Here is a 15,195-nt window from a genome sequence, read left to right on the forward strand (position 1 = left end):
CCTTTTCCATCTTTTTCCTTCTGTCTCATCTGCTTTTTGCTCCCTATTTCCCTCTTTTTCTCTTCCTCTTTCTCACACTTTTAACTCTTGCTCTTCACTTTGTCGCTCCCTCCCTCTCTCCTCATCATCCTACTAGTTTCCTGCAATTTTCTCTCATTCTCTTCTCATCTCTCTCCCTGGCTGGGTGGAGCACACTCCTTTGCCTCTGTCTGAGTCCAGCATGCCAGGCGGATATGTCCCATAGTGCAGTTGTGGTGTAGCTGCTAAGGAAAGGAGCATATTTTATCCTGTGACACGCCTGATTGTATCTCTGTGCTCAACACGACTGATACACACACTCCACAGTGCCCCCCTTTGCAGGGCCTGTATGTCAGTGCACATCAGTGTTAGAGTGTGTGTGTGTGTGTGTGTGTGTGTGTGTCTCACCATTTCAGTTGTAGACGTGTTCTGTTATGGGTGAATTTTTTTTTCCACCTTCAACTCCATGCAGCCTGAGAAACCCATCCTGAAGCCACATCCTGGACTGGTGTTTGGTAAGCAATCTGGTTCTCAGTGTGTAAATACAGGTGGCAGGGTTTGCGAAGAGGGGCAATCGGGAACAGGACGAGGCAGGTTGACTGAATAAATTACGGAGGGTAATGCATTCAGTAAAGTCCTTTAGAGCAGCATTTCTCAAACCTCTCCTGGCGGACCACTTGTCCTGCATGTTTTAGATCTCTCCCTGCTCCAACACAGCTGATTTAAATGATCAGTTTTGTTATTAGGCAGCTTCGGGAGCTCATAACGAGTTGATCATTTGAATCAGCTGTGTTGGAGCAGGGAGAGATCTAAAACATGCAGGACAAGTGGTCCGCCAGGGGAGGTTTGAGAAACGCTGCTTTAGAGGAGGTTTTCTCACACTCATAGATAGATGTCCCAACATGTTGACAAAGTTTTATTCATCAAGGTTGCGGTCTATGTCGACTTTTAGATTTCAGATCTTTTTTGTGACTGCTTTCTACTACTCTTTGTTGAATTGCTTTTCTGATAGATTGTATGCTTTTGATATGATGTGTTTTGTTCATCATGCACTTGGTATGTAAAATTTGGTCTATGTTTGCATATTTAGACTTATGCATAAACTTTATGTATAAGGCTATACATGCATGCTCTAAATGGCATGCTCTGTGTTTGAAGTTTTATCATATTATCTTAATTTGATAATGTGACAGATACTGTACTTGGTTGAAGGCTATTGGCTGTAATCTAATTGCCTCTACCTGTTTATGAGAATAACCTATAAATGTTGGTATAATTTTAGTCATGTTACCAGCTGCCTTGCATAAAGAAGGCTGCCCCCATTCATTTTAATGTAAAACCCCTACAGTGTCTAGCCTCAACGATGTCCAGAACACTGTTCTATTCTCCAGAGTCCACACTCCCCCAAACTCATATTTTCTTTGGTGCAAAGGTCCTAGAGCAGTGTTAAACACAATTTTTTATGTTTGACAAGTGTCGGCTGGTGTTTACTGTTTGTGCTTTAAGCGACGTGATTTTTCTGCACGTGTCTGTTCAGGGCTCCACTACGTTAATTTGTTAGTAGCATAAGCAAATAATTTGGTCGCACCAAAATTTGCCAGCATCTCAGAATTGATTGATTGCATCTCTAGTTTGTGTCTCAGACTAGGGCTGCACAGTATATTGTTTCACCATCGTCATCGCGATATGCGCATGCCTAATAGTCAATATTCAATATATTTGATGATATTTTATATATATATATATATATAAAATCTGTAGGCACGGCACAAGATTTTGGTATTGGACGCATTCTGTTTCACGTTTCGGTTTTAGTCCAAGTAGTATAGACCAATCACGTTTGGGTAGACAGCGATTTCTACAGGAACGTGCTTTGGTTGCCTGTTGGTTACAGTCCATGTGGGGAGCGGAAGAGGTGGAACACATTGGCCAAAATGTCGTCCGGAGTGAAAACACTTCCAAAAAGTATCGATGTTTTATGTATTGTGTGGAGAAATGGTCGACTCGTGTTGACTACTTGTGAAACAATCTGGTCGTAGAGGTCGTCTCTCAACTCCAATGCCATTCTGGTATCTCAGTTGCTAATCTGACTGTAATCAATGATGGCCGCATGGAAGAGGAAGTCTTCATAGGAAACGGAAGCGGGCAGCTAGCAGCTACACTGGAAGCCCCGAGATATTGGCCGTCGTCCCCAGAGGCTAAATCGTTGTCAGACTATTAGGCCTCTGGGTTCCAAGATTGCTCCCCTAAAAAATCACCCCAATTATTCTAGAATGATTCATTCTTTCCAAATCGAGCTTTTCAAGTCATCTGGTGAAAAGTCCAGTATTTTTTCATGTCACAGGAAAGAAAAAACATCGCAGTGTGAGTTTTTTCCAATATTGTTCAGCCCTATCTCAGACTTCTTTTCATTGCCCCGATGAATTGTGCACATACCATATCATTGTTGTATTTAGGATTTACAGTCATCACAATTATTTTTTAGCAGTATTTGTTTTAGATTTCATTAACATCGTTTCTTCTTTGATGATATAATATACTCTATTAAATTTGATTATCATCTCTGCCTCATCATGAGATCTTTTGGCCATTTCTCAGCACTGAAACACCACTGGGGGGGGCAGCTGTCTGCACTGCTTGTGCTTATGTCTTTTGTTATGAAGTTTGAGGGTCTCATCATTAAACGTTGTAGCTACAGTTGCAAATTTTGTGTCAGCAGCTGGTTTACGATGAACACAGTTGGTGATAAACACAGCCAGGTAAACTCTTTGAGCCGCTTGGGGCCAAATGTATAACTCTTGAGCTTTTTAGTTGGAGGTGGATGCTCTTGTTTCCTTTGCTGATTCTTCTGCTGGCTGCGCCTTTCTCTCAGGGTCAGAATTGGATTCTTCTGCTTTTTCTGGCGAAATATCGACCTAGAGAGACGAAGGTGGCATCGGTATTGCAAGGGTACTAGGTGATGGGATAAAATTGAGTCTGTTGTAGGCCTATGCTTCATTGTGAGCGGACATGTCTCTTTACTGGTGCAAAAATAATGAACAACAAATCAGCCAGTTGCTTGAACAAATCATGGTTTTACGATATATAAAAAAATAATAATACAAATAATCAGACCAACAGTGGAATCACAGTAGCGCAACCAATTATTATTTTTTTAGCGGCATTTGACAGTGGCACTGGACAGATCTATGGTCATATATGCAACCAAATCGGTCGCTGTCTGGAGCCCTGGGCAGGGTTGCACCAGCCATTCATAAATTTGCTATTATGTTTGCATGTAAAAGTGAAACTCAGCTCTTAGTATTAACTAGTAAGTTGTAAAGTAGTGATTTACTGATTTCAGTTTCGCTGTTCAAACACAAGTGATGTTTTGTTAAAAACGTTATGGTGTGGGGTACATTCTTCTTTAGTTGATACTAACATGACAACTGATATGATAAGATGATATGACAACTATGTTGTGTCTGAACTCATTCACTACTCCCTACTCACTATCTATGGAGTTCTATGTAGAGGACTATATAGTGAGCTCATTGGCAAAATGAAACAAGCACACTCAGACACTACTCAGGTCATTTTCTCTGCACCATTAATTACGTCATTGCTGTCGCACAATTAAAACGTGCCAAATCAACATCAGCTGGTCGGTTGGGGCACCTGTTTGGGGGGGGGGGGACTGGGGAGAATAGCGTGATCCTCCCACACACTACGTCCCCCTGTCGAAACTCCTCACTGTCAGGTGAAAAGAAGCGGCTGGTGACTCCACATGTATCGGAGGAGACGTGGTAGTCTGCAGCCCTCCCCGGATTGGCAGAGGGGGAGGTGCAGTGACCAGGACAGCTCGGAAAATAGGGTAATTGGCCAAGTACAATTGGGGAGAAAAAGAGGGGAAGAAAAAAAAAAGGGAAACTCACTATATAGTGGACTCTATATAGTGAGTAGTGAGGGATTTCAGACGCAGCACTAGACTTAGTCACGACTTACACATAGCTGGTGCAACCAGCCCCTGTGGTTTAGCTAGAGGAAGACAATGTTGTTTGTTAAAACACTTTGTTTGTTCAAACACTGGTGTATAAAAAACTTTTATATTGTAGCTATGCGTTTCCACCGACCTTCTTCTTTGTAGTACTATGTTCTGTTTGTCAGCACCTCATTAGAATAGGTGTACGTTGGTTTTTTTCCCCCTCCTCCTCTTTTCTGTTCTTTGTTCAGATGAAAACCTTCAGACCGTCTGGTCACCGTGGTGGTGATGCGTCAGACTCCGAGGCGTGCTCACAATCTGTGGTTAAGGAGGAAGTACTGCATATGAACACCTTTTAACAGCAGACATTGGCACAGGGACTGATTTAATTCGATTTAATCTACTGGACTGAAGAGTTGCATGCAATTAAAGGTCCTTTTGACTTTTGATACCGTTTCTGGTATATTAAAGACAAAGGACAATCCACACAAATCCAAATCATCAACGTTTTTGTGGTTGATTACTATCCCGTTAAACTTTCCTGGGAAAATGACTTGGTGCATAGAGCTTTGTGTCTTTGTCACAGCAGTCGGTTGCTGAAGAATAAGGCGGGTAGTGTTGACTTTGAAGAAGAAGCAAAGTTGTTGTGGCAAAAAAGCAGATATAACAAAATAACAGAACAAACACACTGAGGCCTTTTACCAGCAGATATGAACAGATCAGGAGCTAAATATTCGAGCATATTTTGTTTGGTTCTACACAATGGATCTCTGGGATATGGAGTGCCCAGACCCCGCTGCCATTACCAGGCTTTCTACTGATTTGGTGTTTGTAAGTTCAAAAAAAGTCCATCTTCAGGATTGTAACATAAAATGACAAGTTAAAATGGTTTCGAAGTGTTTTGGGAGAGAGGAGGGTGAGAATTGGAGCCTGTCGAGGGACTTTGAGAGGTCTGCTCCGAGGATGTGGAGACGGGTTTAAGAGCAGAGTCAAGCCCAGTGAGACTAGTGGCCGTTCTAATGATGTCCGTGGGCCTAATTGAATATTGACGTTCTGCGCAGCAGGCTAAACAGGTTGTGTCTGACTCACCTCCGCCAGGCCTGAGAACGCCACACATCTAACCTATTTTTACTGTTTGATTCCTGTGGGGATTGTTAGGACACTGTTACCATGGTGACGGGTTTTCGTGTTCATCAGGGTTATTGGCCTGTGTGTCTGCGTAGCTTTTTGGAGGATTTCTACTTCCTATGCCGAGGATAAAAAAACAAAATATTTTGATGTAACATACTCGAGTTTAAAGATCCTTGCTTGACCAGGCACATGTTGACACCCATGATGCGGACTGTACTGTGATGGGGGCGAGGTTCAGGTCTTGGTCATAGCTGTGTCCTTCTCTGCTGTTACTGTATTGTGTGGCAGGGCACAGGCTGGAAACCTCCTCTCTCTGTTCCTCGCTTTCTATTTGGCTTTTGTGGCATCAGAGAAAGTTTTGTGTGTGTGTGTGTGTGTGTGTGTGTGTGTGTGTGTGTGTGTGTGTGTGTGTGTGAGAGAGAGAGAGAGAGAGAGAGAGAGAACCAGCAGCACTACAGCTTCTACTGTGTGTGTTATCGTTGTTATCATAGTGTAGATACAGTGTACATACACAGGATAATTTACCAGCATGAAATCAATTGAAAAGTCATGTGCAACCTCCTTTCAAATTTTAAGATTGCCAAAGTAATTTCTTATTCTATCTAATTTTGGACTCGAAACGAGTCGCATCTCCATGTCTCTGTAGATCTTTGTTGTAAAAGGCCTGTCTGCATGGCTTCTCTCTCTCTCTCTCACTCACTCACTCACTCACTCACTCACTCACTCACTCACTCACTCACTCACACACACACACACACACACACACACACACTATTTTTTCCCCTGCTCTCTTTATTTTGCTTCTATTTCTGAGGATGTTTTACTTCCAACTGTGCCCGCCTCCAGACGCTTAGCCTTTGTTACCATGGTGACGTTCTCCAGATGGCTTGTGTCAAAGCAAGACCAGGCTCAGAATGTGGTCTGATAAAAAGGAACAAACAATGCATATGCACACACACACTAAAAAAAAACACACATGCACAAACTCATATTTGCGCACTATTTTTCAATATACATTGTGCTCAACACTAGGAATCCCGGTTGACATGGCCATTCACTTTACAAGCTATACACACACACACACACACACACACACACACACACACACTAAAACACACAGCAGTACAGTACAATAAACTCTGTGTCACAGGCACACAGGAAACAGTCTCTCCTTTATGTGACTTGGATGTCATTAATCTCTGTGGAGGTTAACAAATGCACTTGCATGGAAGGTATATTTCATAGGCAGACAACGGACAATGGGGCCATTGTAGCGGCGAGCTCCAACTCCCGGCTCCATTCATTCTGGCCTTTTTGGTCAGCTCCAGAACCATGGGCTCACGTCAAGGGTCATGTTTCTCCTCTTAGATGAATGTGTTTGTGCCAGCAAAATCACGCAGAACATAGAGGAACTCAGAGTCTCAGCTATCTATTTATTTAAGTACCAGAATCCACAATTTATTTTCTGAGGGTGGGGGTGTGAATTTTGTTAGATCATTTTTCAATGTTCTTCTGCAGCGCTGCTCGTCAGAACTGAACCTAGACCTGAATATCCTTCCGGCATGTCTGTGTGAAACCTATTGGAGCAGCGAGGCAGCCAATCCGTGGCAGGGCTACGATGCACTTCAGTGGTTACTAGAGCTCTACATGTTCAGTACTAGAAGCCCAGCAGTGCTATTTTCTACCAGGGAAGTGGCAAGTCTCCCCACTAATCCATTAGTCCGCCATTAGCTCTGATTTGTGTGATTAGTTCTAATTAATCAGTTTGGTCCATGGCCTTCTCTCCCCTGCCCGCTCCTCACATTTAATTTTTAAACTCATTTCTCAGCTTTCCACTCGGCAAGAGACTGTGAACGACTGAGCAAGCAGATAAACGAGTGAACCCCTGGTCCGGGGTGTCAGAACATCACAAACACTCAATAGAGCTTCTGCTAGTGGGTCCAAAGGGGCTAGCCAGCACTCAGGCTTCCTATGTATCACTTGTTTCCACCCTTAATTAGATTAATCCTTTGTGTTTTTCTAAAAAAAAATATAAATAAATAAAAATCTTAGTTCATCTGGCTGAGACAGTTTGCCAGTTGGTTCGCAGTTTCAAAATAAACCACGAGTGTGTCGTGTTGTACAGATTTAGAGTCATCTCTGGTAGTGTTTAGCCTCACTTAGTCCTTGTGCGGAAGAGTAAGTATTGATTAACTCGGAGCAGACCATCTCTCACTGTTGTAGAACATATTGATCGTCATAGAGAGCTGATCACCCCCACCTCACCGCCCACAAACCCTACCCCACCTCGTCCTAGTCAGATGCCATCCACAGCACCACAGCTCAGGGACTGGAAGCATCTGCATCCGACCCCGCTCTTGTCCTAAATTAACCTGGGAATAACTGGCTTTGTGGTGTATAATAGAGCCACAGCTCCCGTTTTGACTAAAAAAAAATCTCACAACTAGTGTTCACACTGTGCCGCAAATATCAAATAAAAATATTTAGTTGATCTTTTCTGTTCCTGTTATGGTTGGTCAGCTCAATTACTTAGATAATACGTGATGATAATCTATCTTCCGTCCCTCTGTTGTCAGTTTTCCTCCGCCATTACAAATGCTGTCATGAAAGAAGGATCAATTTATCAGCCAACTTCCACGCATTCCCTTTATTTCCTCATTTGTCTCTTCCCCTCCATCAATCCAGCCATCCATCCCTCTTCTGTAGTTAGCTGTAGGAAGGGGGGGGGGGGGGCTGGGGGGGTTTCTTTGTAATCTACAGTAGGTTGGGATGGTAACAATCATCCAAGACCCCTCTATCCACCCTGACTGTAGCTGGCAGAGCTCAAAGCCATCACTCAGCTGGCTAGTCAGGGAGGAGACAGAAAGATGCGAGATGACACGGGACAGGCTTTCCTCTGTTTAGAGAAATTCACATTTCTCCTCTGCTTGATGTGTGTACGATGTCAGGCTGACTATTGTGTGCTGGCTCACCTGAGTGAATGAAACACAATTGAATGGTCCCTGCGACAGATGTCTGTTCTGACTTGCACAATTTGTCTCAGTTCATTCAGTTCAGTTTGCTCTATTGGCATAAATAATACATTAAAAAGGTGTCACAGCAGCTAAAGACAACATTCTATATAAAATGCATAAAGAACAGAGATTTAAGTACTAATATGATAATGGTAATAAAGAATAAAGTAGTAGCTTGAATGCAAAATATAGAAGAAATTTAAAATCTTCTGTAGTCTGATTGTCTCATGTTCTCTCTCTCTCTCTCTCTCTCTCTCTCTCTCTCTCTCTCTCTCTCTCTCTCTCTCTCTCTCTCTCTCTCTCTCTCTCTCTCTCTCTCTCTCTCTCTCTCTCTCTCTCTCTCTCTCTCTCTCTCTCTCTCTCTCTCTCTCTCTCTCTCTCTCTCTCTCTCTCTCTCTCTCTCTCTCTCTCTCTCTCTCTCTCTCTCTCTCTCTCTCTCTCTCTCTCTCTCTCTCTCCCCCTCTCTCTCTCTCTCCCCCATTCATTCACTGTCTGCCCCTGTAGGACTCCATGGTTTAACGGCTGGGGGTTTAACCTGCCCCGGGGCCAGTCTCTCCTGGATAAATGGAACCAGGTCCCTGAGGGCATCGACATTCTCATGACCCATGGCCCGCCCCTCGGTAAGTCCAATTAAACAATCACAAGTCCCTTATCACCACACCTAATGGGCTTCTGTCTCATTATTCAAACCTACACTACCGTTCAAAAGTTTGGGATCACCCAAACAATTTCGTGTTTTCCATGAAAAGTCACACTTATTCACCACCATATGTTGTGAAATGAATAGAAAATAGAGTCAAGACATTGACAAGGTTAGAAATAATGATTTGTATTTGAAATAAGATTTTTTTTACATCAAACTTTGCTTTCGTCAAAGAATCCTCCATTTGCAGCAATTACAGCATTGCAGACCTTTGGCATTCTGGCGGTTAATTTGTTGAGGTAATCTGGAGAAATTGCACCCCACGCTTCCAGAAGCAGCTCCCACAAGTTGGATTGGTTGGATGGGCACTTCTTTGAGCAGATTGAGTTTCTGGAGCATCACATTTGTGGGGTCAATTAAACGCTCAAAATGGCCAGAAAAAGAGAACTTTCATCTGAAACTCGACAGTCTATTCTTGTTCTTAGAAATGAAGGCTATTCCATGCGAGAAATTGCTAAGAAATTGAAGATTTCCTACACCGGTGTGTACTACTCCCTTCAGAGGACAGCACAAACAGGCTCTAACAGGTACTATTTAATGAAGATGCCAGTTGGGGACCTGTGAGGCGTCTGTTTCTCAAACTAGAGACTCTAATGTACTTATCTTCTTGCTCAGTTGTGCAACGCGGCCTCCCACTTCTTTTTCTACTCTGGTTAGAGCCTGTTTGTGCTGTCCTCTGAAGGGAGTAGTACACACCGGTGTAGGAAATCTTCAATTTCTCAGCAATTTCTCGCATGGAATAGCCTTCATTTCTAAGAACAAGAATAGACTGTCGAGTTTCAGATGAAAATTCTCTTTTTCTGGCCATTTTGAGCGTTTAATTGACCCCACAAATGTGATGCTCCAGAAACTCAATCTGCTCAAAGAAGTGCCCATCCAACCAATCCAACTTGTGGGAGCTGCTTCTGGAAGCGTGGGGTGCAATTTCTCCAGATTACCTCAACAAATTAACAGCTAAAATGCCAAAGGTCTGCAATGCTGTAATTGCTGCAAATGGAGGATTCTTTGACGAAAGCAAAGTTTGATGTAAAAAAAATCTTATTTCAAATACAAATCATTATTTCTAACCTTGTCAATGTCTTGACTCTATTTTCTATTCATTTCACAACATATGGTGGTGAATAAGTGTGACTTTTCATGGAAAACACAAAATTGTTTGGGTGATCCCAAACTTTTGAACGGTAGTGTATATGAATATATTACAGCAATTGCAGGTGTAGCTGTGCTTGTGTGGCTTTAAATGTATGGTACATTGCATCTACATCAGATAGTTTAGGTCCTAAACATGAACCATGACTTAGTTTATTTTTATGTGTTTATGTGTGACTTTATAATGATTTCAATAGACGTATATAATGTTTGTTTGAAGCTGTTTGTTTCTTTCGTACAAACAGATTTGGTGTGCTGCTGTTTGTTTTGGTTTTTTTTTGTTTGTTTTGTTTTTGTTTTTTTTATCCCTAGTTATTTTGGCTCTCTTTTTCTGTGCTCTCCTTTGGGTTTTATCGAGTGATGCCTTCTCCCTCGCCTACGGAAAGCTGCTGCTGTAGCCGTTTGATTGCATGGAAACTCGATTTCACAGCAGTGTGACAGACGCTGGAAACGATTGGAGAGAGAGAGACAGATAGAGAGAGAGAGAGAAGCTTGTGGGGCTGGGGAGAAGGGAGGACAGTTATTGGGAGAGCATGTATATGAGGGGCTGGGGGGGTTGAGGGAGAATGGCTGGAGCTGGAAGATAGGGGCAGTCTCTCTAAAAACCGAAGGGACAAAATCGACAGAAATAATTACTCTCTGTGTTTGTGTGTCTGTCTGTCTGTGTGTGTGTGCGTTCGTGTGCGCACGTATAGGTTTCCGAGACTGGGTTCCGAAGGAGCTGCAGAGGGTAGGCTGTGTTGAACTCCTCAACACGGTCCAGAAGAGGGTTCGACCCAAACTCCATGCCTTTGGAGGAATACATGAAGGTATTAGGAGGGAACCTCGGACGTGTAAATGTTACTACATCTCATGATAGTTTTTGTTTTTGAGTTTCGTCATCTCGTTTTTCATCATGAAAAAACAATTTGCTACTGGTTCTTATTCGCCTTAGTATTTTTATAGAAAATAACAGTTTTGGTTTTACCGTGTTGATGAAAAACAAGTTTGACCATCTTATCATTCCAACCCCCCCTGGTAGGACCTAAAGGTGAATTTTGATTTGATTATCAACTAGTTTTTGCCATGGGGAAGAAGGTCCCTAGCTCTGTGTTGTATTTTTTGTCTTAGATTTTTATTGTATGAAGCTAACAGACAATTAGCAAGCTGTTACAGTAGTTTATGTAACCCTCTCTCCATCTCCATTAAAGTTTCATTTGCAAGGTTTTTGGTATCAGAGCTTTTAATCCAGTTTCCAGTGGACCCCTTCTAGCCCTGCTTAGTTACTTCAGTTGAATTTAATAAACTATCAAGATGAACTGAGCTGTTATAATAACTCAGAGGTCAGCTCAACACAGTAAATAGACTGAAGGCCTCCCTCCACACACTGTATGATTTTGTCTTGCACGTTTCGTGTATGTCACACCGTACAATGGGAATAAAGTAAAGTATTGATTCAACCTCAATTTGCAATTTTCCAGTGAGCTTAAAGTTACATATCGCCAGATACTTTTCATGCAACTGTCTACACAAAAGCATTTCAGACTAGTGGACTTCCATTGATTTCCCTTCAACAATACACACACACACACACACACACACACACACACACACACACACACACACACACACACACACACACACACACACACACACACAGAGGGAGCACTGAGCAATGTGACTGACCCTTTTGTGAGAAAGTTTCTATTGGATATTGTGTTGATCACAGTCACTAGGGTGTCGTCGTTTTGTACCATGCTGTTATTGGTTACTCATTCAGCTAAAATTTTATGACACTGCCAGAATTTTAGGGGGATAAGAAATTTAAAAAAAATATACGTATGTTGTCCTCCATTTGGAAGGGGATAACAAGAATCTATTTTACAGTTCCCCCAACAATGCCTTTTTACTATTTTGCTTTCTTTTAGCTAGGTCTTTTTTCTAAACTTGCACTATGTATCAGGTTATGCTGCATCAGAGCTGCTCTCTTTTGCTTGTAAGTGGGACATCATTTTAATCAGAAACGAACTTCTAAAGTGCTGATTGGTGGATCGCTGCATCTGTTATTTTGCAAACAGTCAATTTAACTGCATTCATTCATTCACCTGAAAATTTGGAGTACTCTTTGAGCAGTTGATATAAGAAAAACAGCTTGTACCATCCCCCCCATCATACTACATACCAGAGCTTCTCTTGCTTTGTTGCTTGCGTTGTCTCTCACTCTGGGTTCAGTTTTTCTCTCTCTCTTTTCCTGTTCCCCTTCCCTAGCTCTTGCCTTCCCACTCTGTGAAGGGATATACTCTATGTATATATGTGTGTTGGCTGTTACTGACAGCTGTATTTCCTCCACCCTCAGGCTACGGGATCATGACGGACGGTTACACAACATTTATCAACGCGTCCACGTGCACGGTCAGCTTCCAGCCCACCAACCCCCCCATCGTGTTCGACCTCCCCAATCCCTCCAGCTGCTGAGACTGATTCCCACGCTAGCTGGTGGAGGAGGTGCTTTTTGCTGGAAGCTGGAGGGTAGGAGGGTTGGGGGAAGGTTGGAGGTGACCAGAATAGACTACAGTTTTTTTTTGTTTGTTTGTTTTTTGTTTTTGTTTTTCTATATGTATGTCAAAAAAAATCTAAGTGTTTCTTTGAAAAATCCGTTGTTGAGAGATCTCATATGGGCTCGGAGAAAGGAGTTGAGAAGGAGTTGAAAGAGTTGAAGAGGTATACGTGGGATTACGATTACAATCTCTATTGATAAATATTGGTCCGACCTGTAAAATAAACGATGCATTGTGAATTTGTACAATTTCCTCTCTTTTTGTGGGCTGGACATTTGATGCCATTGTTTGTTGTTTTGTGTTTTTTTTTTCTTTTTTTTTTCTCTCTCTCATTGGCTGACAGGGACGCTGCCTTAAACTAGCTTTAATGTTTTCAGCTAGAGCCCCACTCTCTGCTAGCTCAGAGAAAAGACCTTATTTATTACCCATAATCCCAGCAAAACAACACCTCACAGAGTAGTGAAAGAAAGCTATCAAATTGTAATCCTAAAAATAACTCCGTATGGTTTTCTGATTTCAAAAAAGAATTGGAAATTGTATGTAAAATTATATATATTATATATTCATGTTGTAAAACATCTGTACTAAAAGTTGTGTTGGATAAAAAAAAAAGATCCTGGTGCAAATTTTTGTGAATGCACCGGCATGACTGACATGTTCCTTTTCCACTCATGTTCGTCAGACATCTTATTAAAGGTTTGCTTTCGACTCCTCGCCCCTCTTAATGTAGGCGTTCATTTTGGATGAGAGAGGAAGTTTTTCCATAGAGGCTCATTTCACAATCCAACAGGTGGTGGTTGTCCCCGTGTCTGACAACACACCTGCCTAAACATGGTTAAATTGTCCTTAAAAGTGTACATTTGATAGCTATTTGTGTTTTGCTTTTTTTCTAATTTTGCACTGTGTGTAAATGCAATCTTGCTAGCACAAAAAAAATGTTGCCAATAGTTGTCTCAACTTGCCGCTGTAAATGCTCTTTTGTGCTGTTCCTCTCTCTCTCGCTCTCTCTCTCGCTCTCTCTCGCTCTCTCTCTCTGATTGTATCCCTTCTCATGAAAATGTTAGTTCTTTCGGTTCATTGTGATATATTTAGCTGCCTTTATATGCAAATAAAATTGCAAGATTTTTACTTATAACCCTGCTTTCTTTTGAACACTACCTCTTTTCTGTTATTATTAAGAATAAGATTTTTTTATTATTATTTTAACGTCTTTCCCAAGCTCAAGGTCGCATAATGGAGAAATCAACATGGTAAAAAACAAACGGTGACAATCAGAGCTTGACAACGAAATGATAACAAAATGGATTAGCTGGATGAGGGTGTGATGGAGCGAGAGAGAGAGACGGAGAGAGGGGGGAAACACGGGGTGAAGAGAAGTCTTTTGATGACATCTGAAAGATGTGATGGAGGAGATGTCATGAATGCTTAGTGGGTGTGAGCTCCAAAATGTATAGGATCCATGACAATGAATGCCCCGTCTCCCTTCGAGTGCCTATTAGTGTCTCCACTTCGTACCTCTGTACCTGCACATTACAAACGTACAATACGTCCTAGTGTGGTAAAGGGGAAATTTCAGTAATATAGCTGATTTTTTTAAAACCAGAAACCCAAAGGCTTTGGCCCTATATCTGATTTAGAACAGTAGTGATGTTTAGTTACTATATAGATAAGGTGTGACTTGGCTTTATTGGTTCTGCTGGTCTATTTCATAGCTCTCGGTCTCTTCACTAGAGCTAACAGTTCCTTTTGGTATAGTAAACTGATCGAAAGTGTCAGCTCTTCACAATAAGACAAGGTGGAGAAATGTCACATTCGATATGCATTGTCTCTTTCGTACCATTTGAACATGCAACTAGTTAGCTCAAGGTCTGCACCACTTCTCAACGGTTTCATCAGGTTTCAATTCTTTTTCGCTCCTCGCCTAGCCCTGTTCCCTCTTGTATGGGCCAAAAATAAAATCTGTCAGATTCACAGGGCGCCTTACACAAAACCCCTTCTCCCATCAGCCGAACATCAAAGCAGCCTAACCAATTAACTCTTCCCCGAATCGAGAACAGCAAAGCAACCCCCCGCCCCTCATCCTCGTGCACCCTCCAGATCCCCCTGCACATTACCATAATCCATCCTAATCATATTAACATAGGCCACAGATGAGAGGGAGGAGACATAGCCACACCAGGCTCTGCTGTGTATGTTCTGACTGCCGGTGTGGGAGTGAGATGCACCGCGATGTTGGGGCGCATGTCGGTTGTTTCCTTAGCCTTCAATCCTCTCAATGCTTGCCCAAATGCTTTGTTGTCTGTGGAGGCAAATGCCTGTGAAAAAGCACCCACCAACGTCAGAGCCTTCTGAAATGTTTTTCTTCTGAGGAAGAGAAAGATAAAACGTGTGCTTTGTGCTGGAAATAGGAAATATCGTAGAGCAGGGAATCTGTACCATCTAGCCAACAAGTTACAGAGCCTGAATCCTGAATGCATATCACAGTAATGCTACTGCTTTTAATCTCAAGTTTATTTCGTAGTGACAGCTCAAATGGTTGGGGGGGGGGGTGATGAACCAACAACCAATGACCATAATTTAATCTGCTGAATATGAGAATAATGAAATACTTTTAAGGTGAAGGCAGACATTTTTTTCCACCTGTGGAGGGCCATTCATCATGGCACCACGGGGCCTGGTTGT

The 15,195-nt window shown here is 42.2% G+C and overlaps 1 protein-coding gene across 2 annotated transcripts in view; it reads left to right on the plus strand.

The window, feature by feature from the left end:
- The window catches only part of mpped2a (metallophosphoesterase domain containing 2a), a 70,923-nt gene extending 57,318 nt beyond the window's left edge, over positions 1-13,605 (plus strand). For both annotated transcript variants that reach the window (XM_056278638.1, XM_056278636.1), the window contains exons 5-7: positions 8,629-8,744; positions 10,672-10,785; positions 12,312-13,605. In XM_056278638.1, the coding sequence (XP_056134613.1) occupies positions 8,629-8,744; positions 10,672-10,785; positions 12,312-12,430 (349 nt within the window). In that variant the 3' untranslated portion in view covers positions 12,431-13,605. The remainder of the gene's footprint in view (positions 1-8,628; positions 8,745-10,671; positions 10,786-12,311) is intronic.
- The last annotated feature ends 1,590 nt before the right edge of the window (positions 13,606-15,195 follow it).

Source organism: Lampris incognitus, chromosome 4 (assembly GCF_029633865.1).
Source record: "Lampris incognitus isolate fLamInc1 chromosome 4, fLamInc1.hap2, whole genome shotgun sequence".
In the NCBI taxonomy this organism is placed as follows: Eukaryota; Metazoa; Chordata; class Actinopteri; order Lampriformes; family Lampridae; genus Lampris; species Lampris incognitus.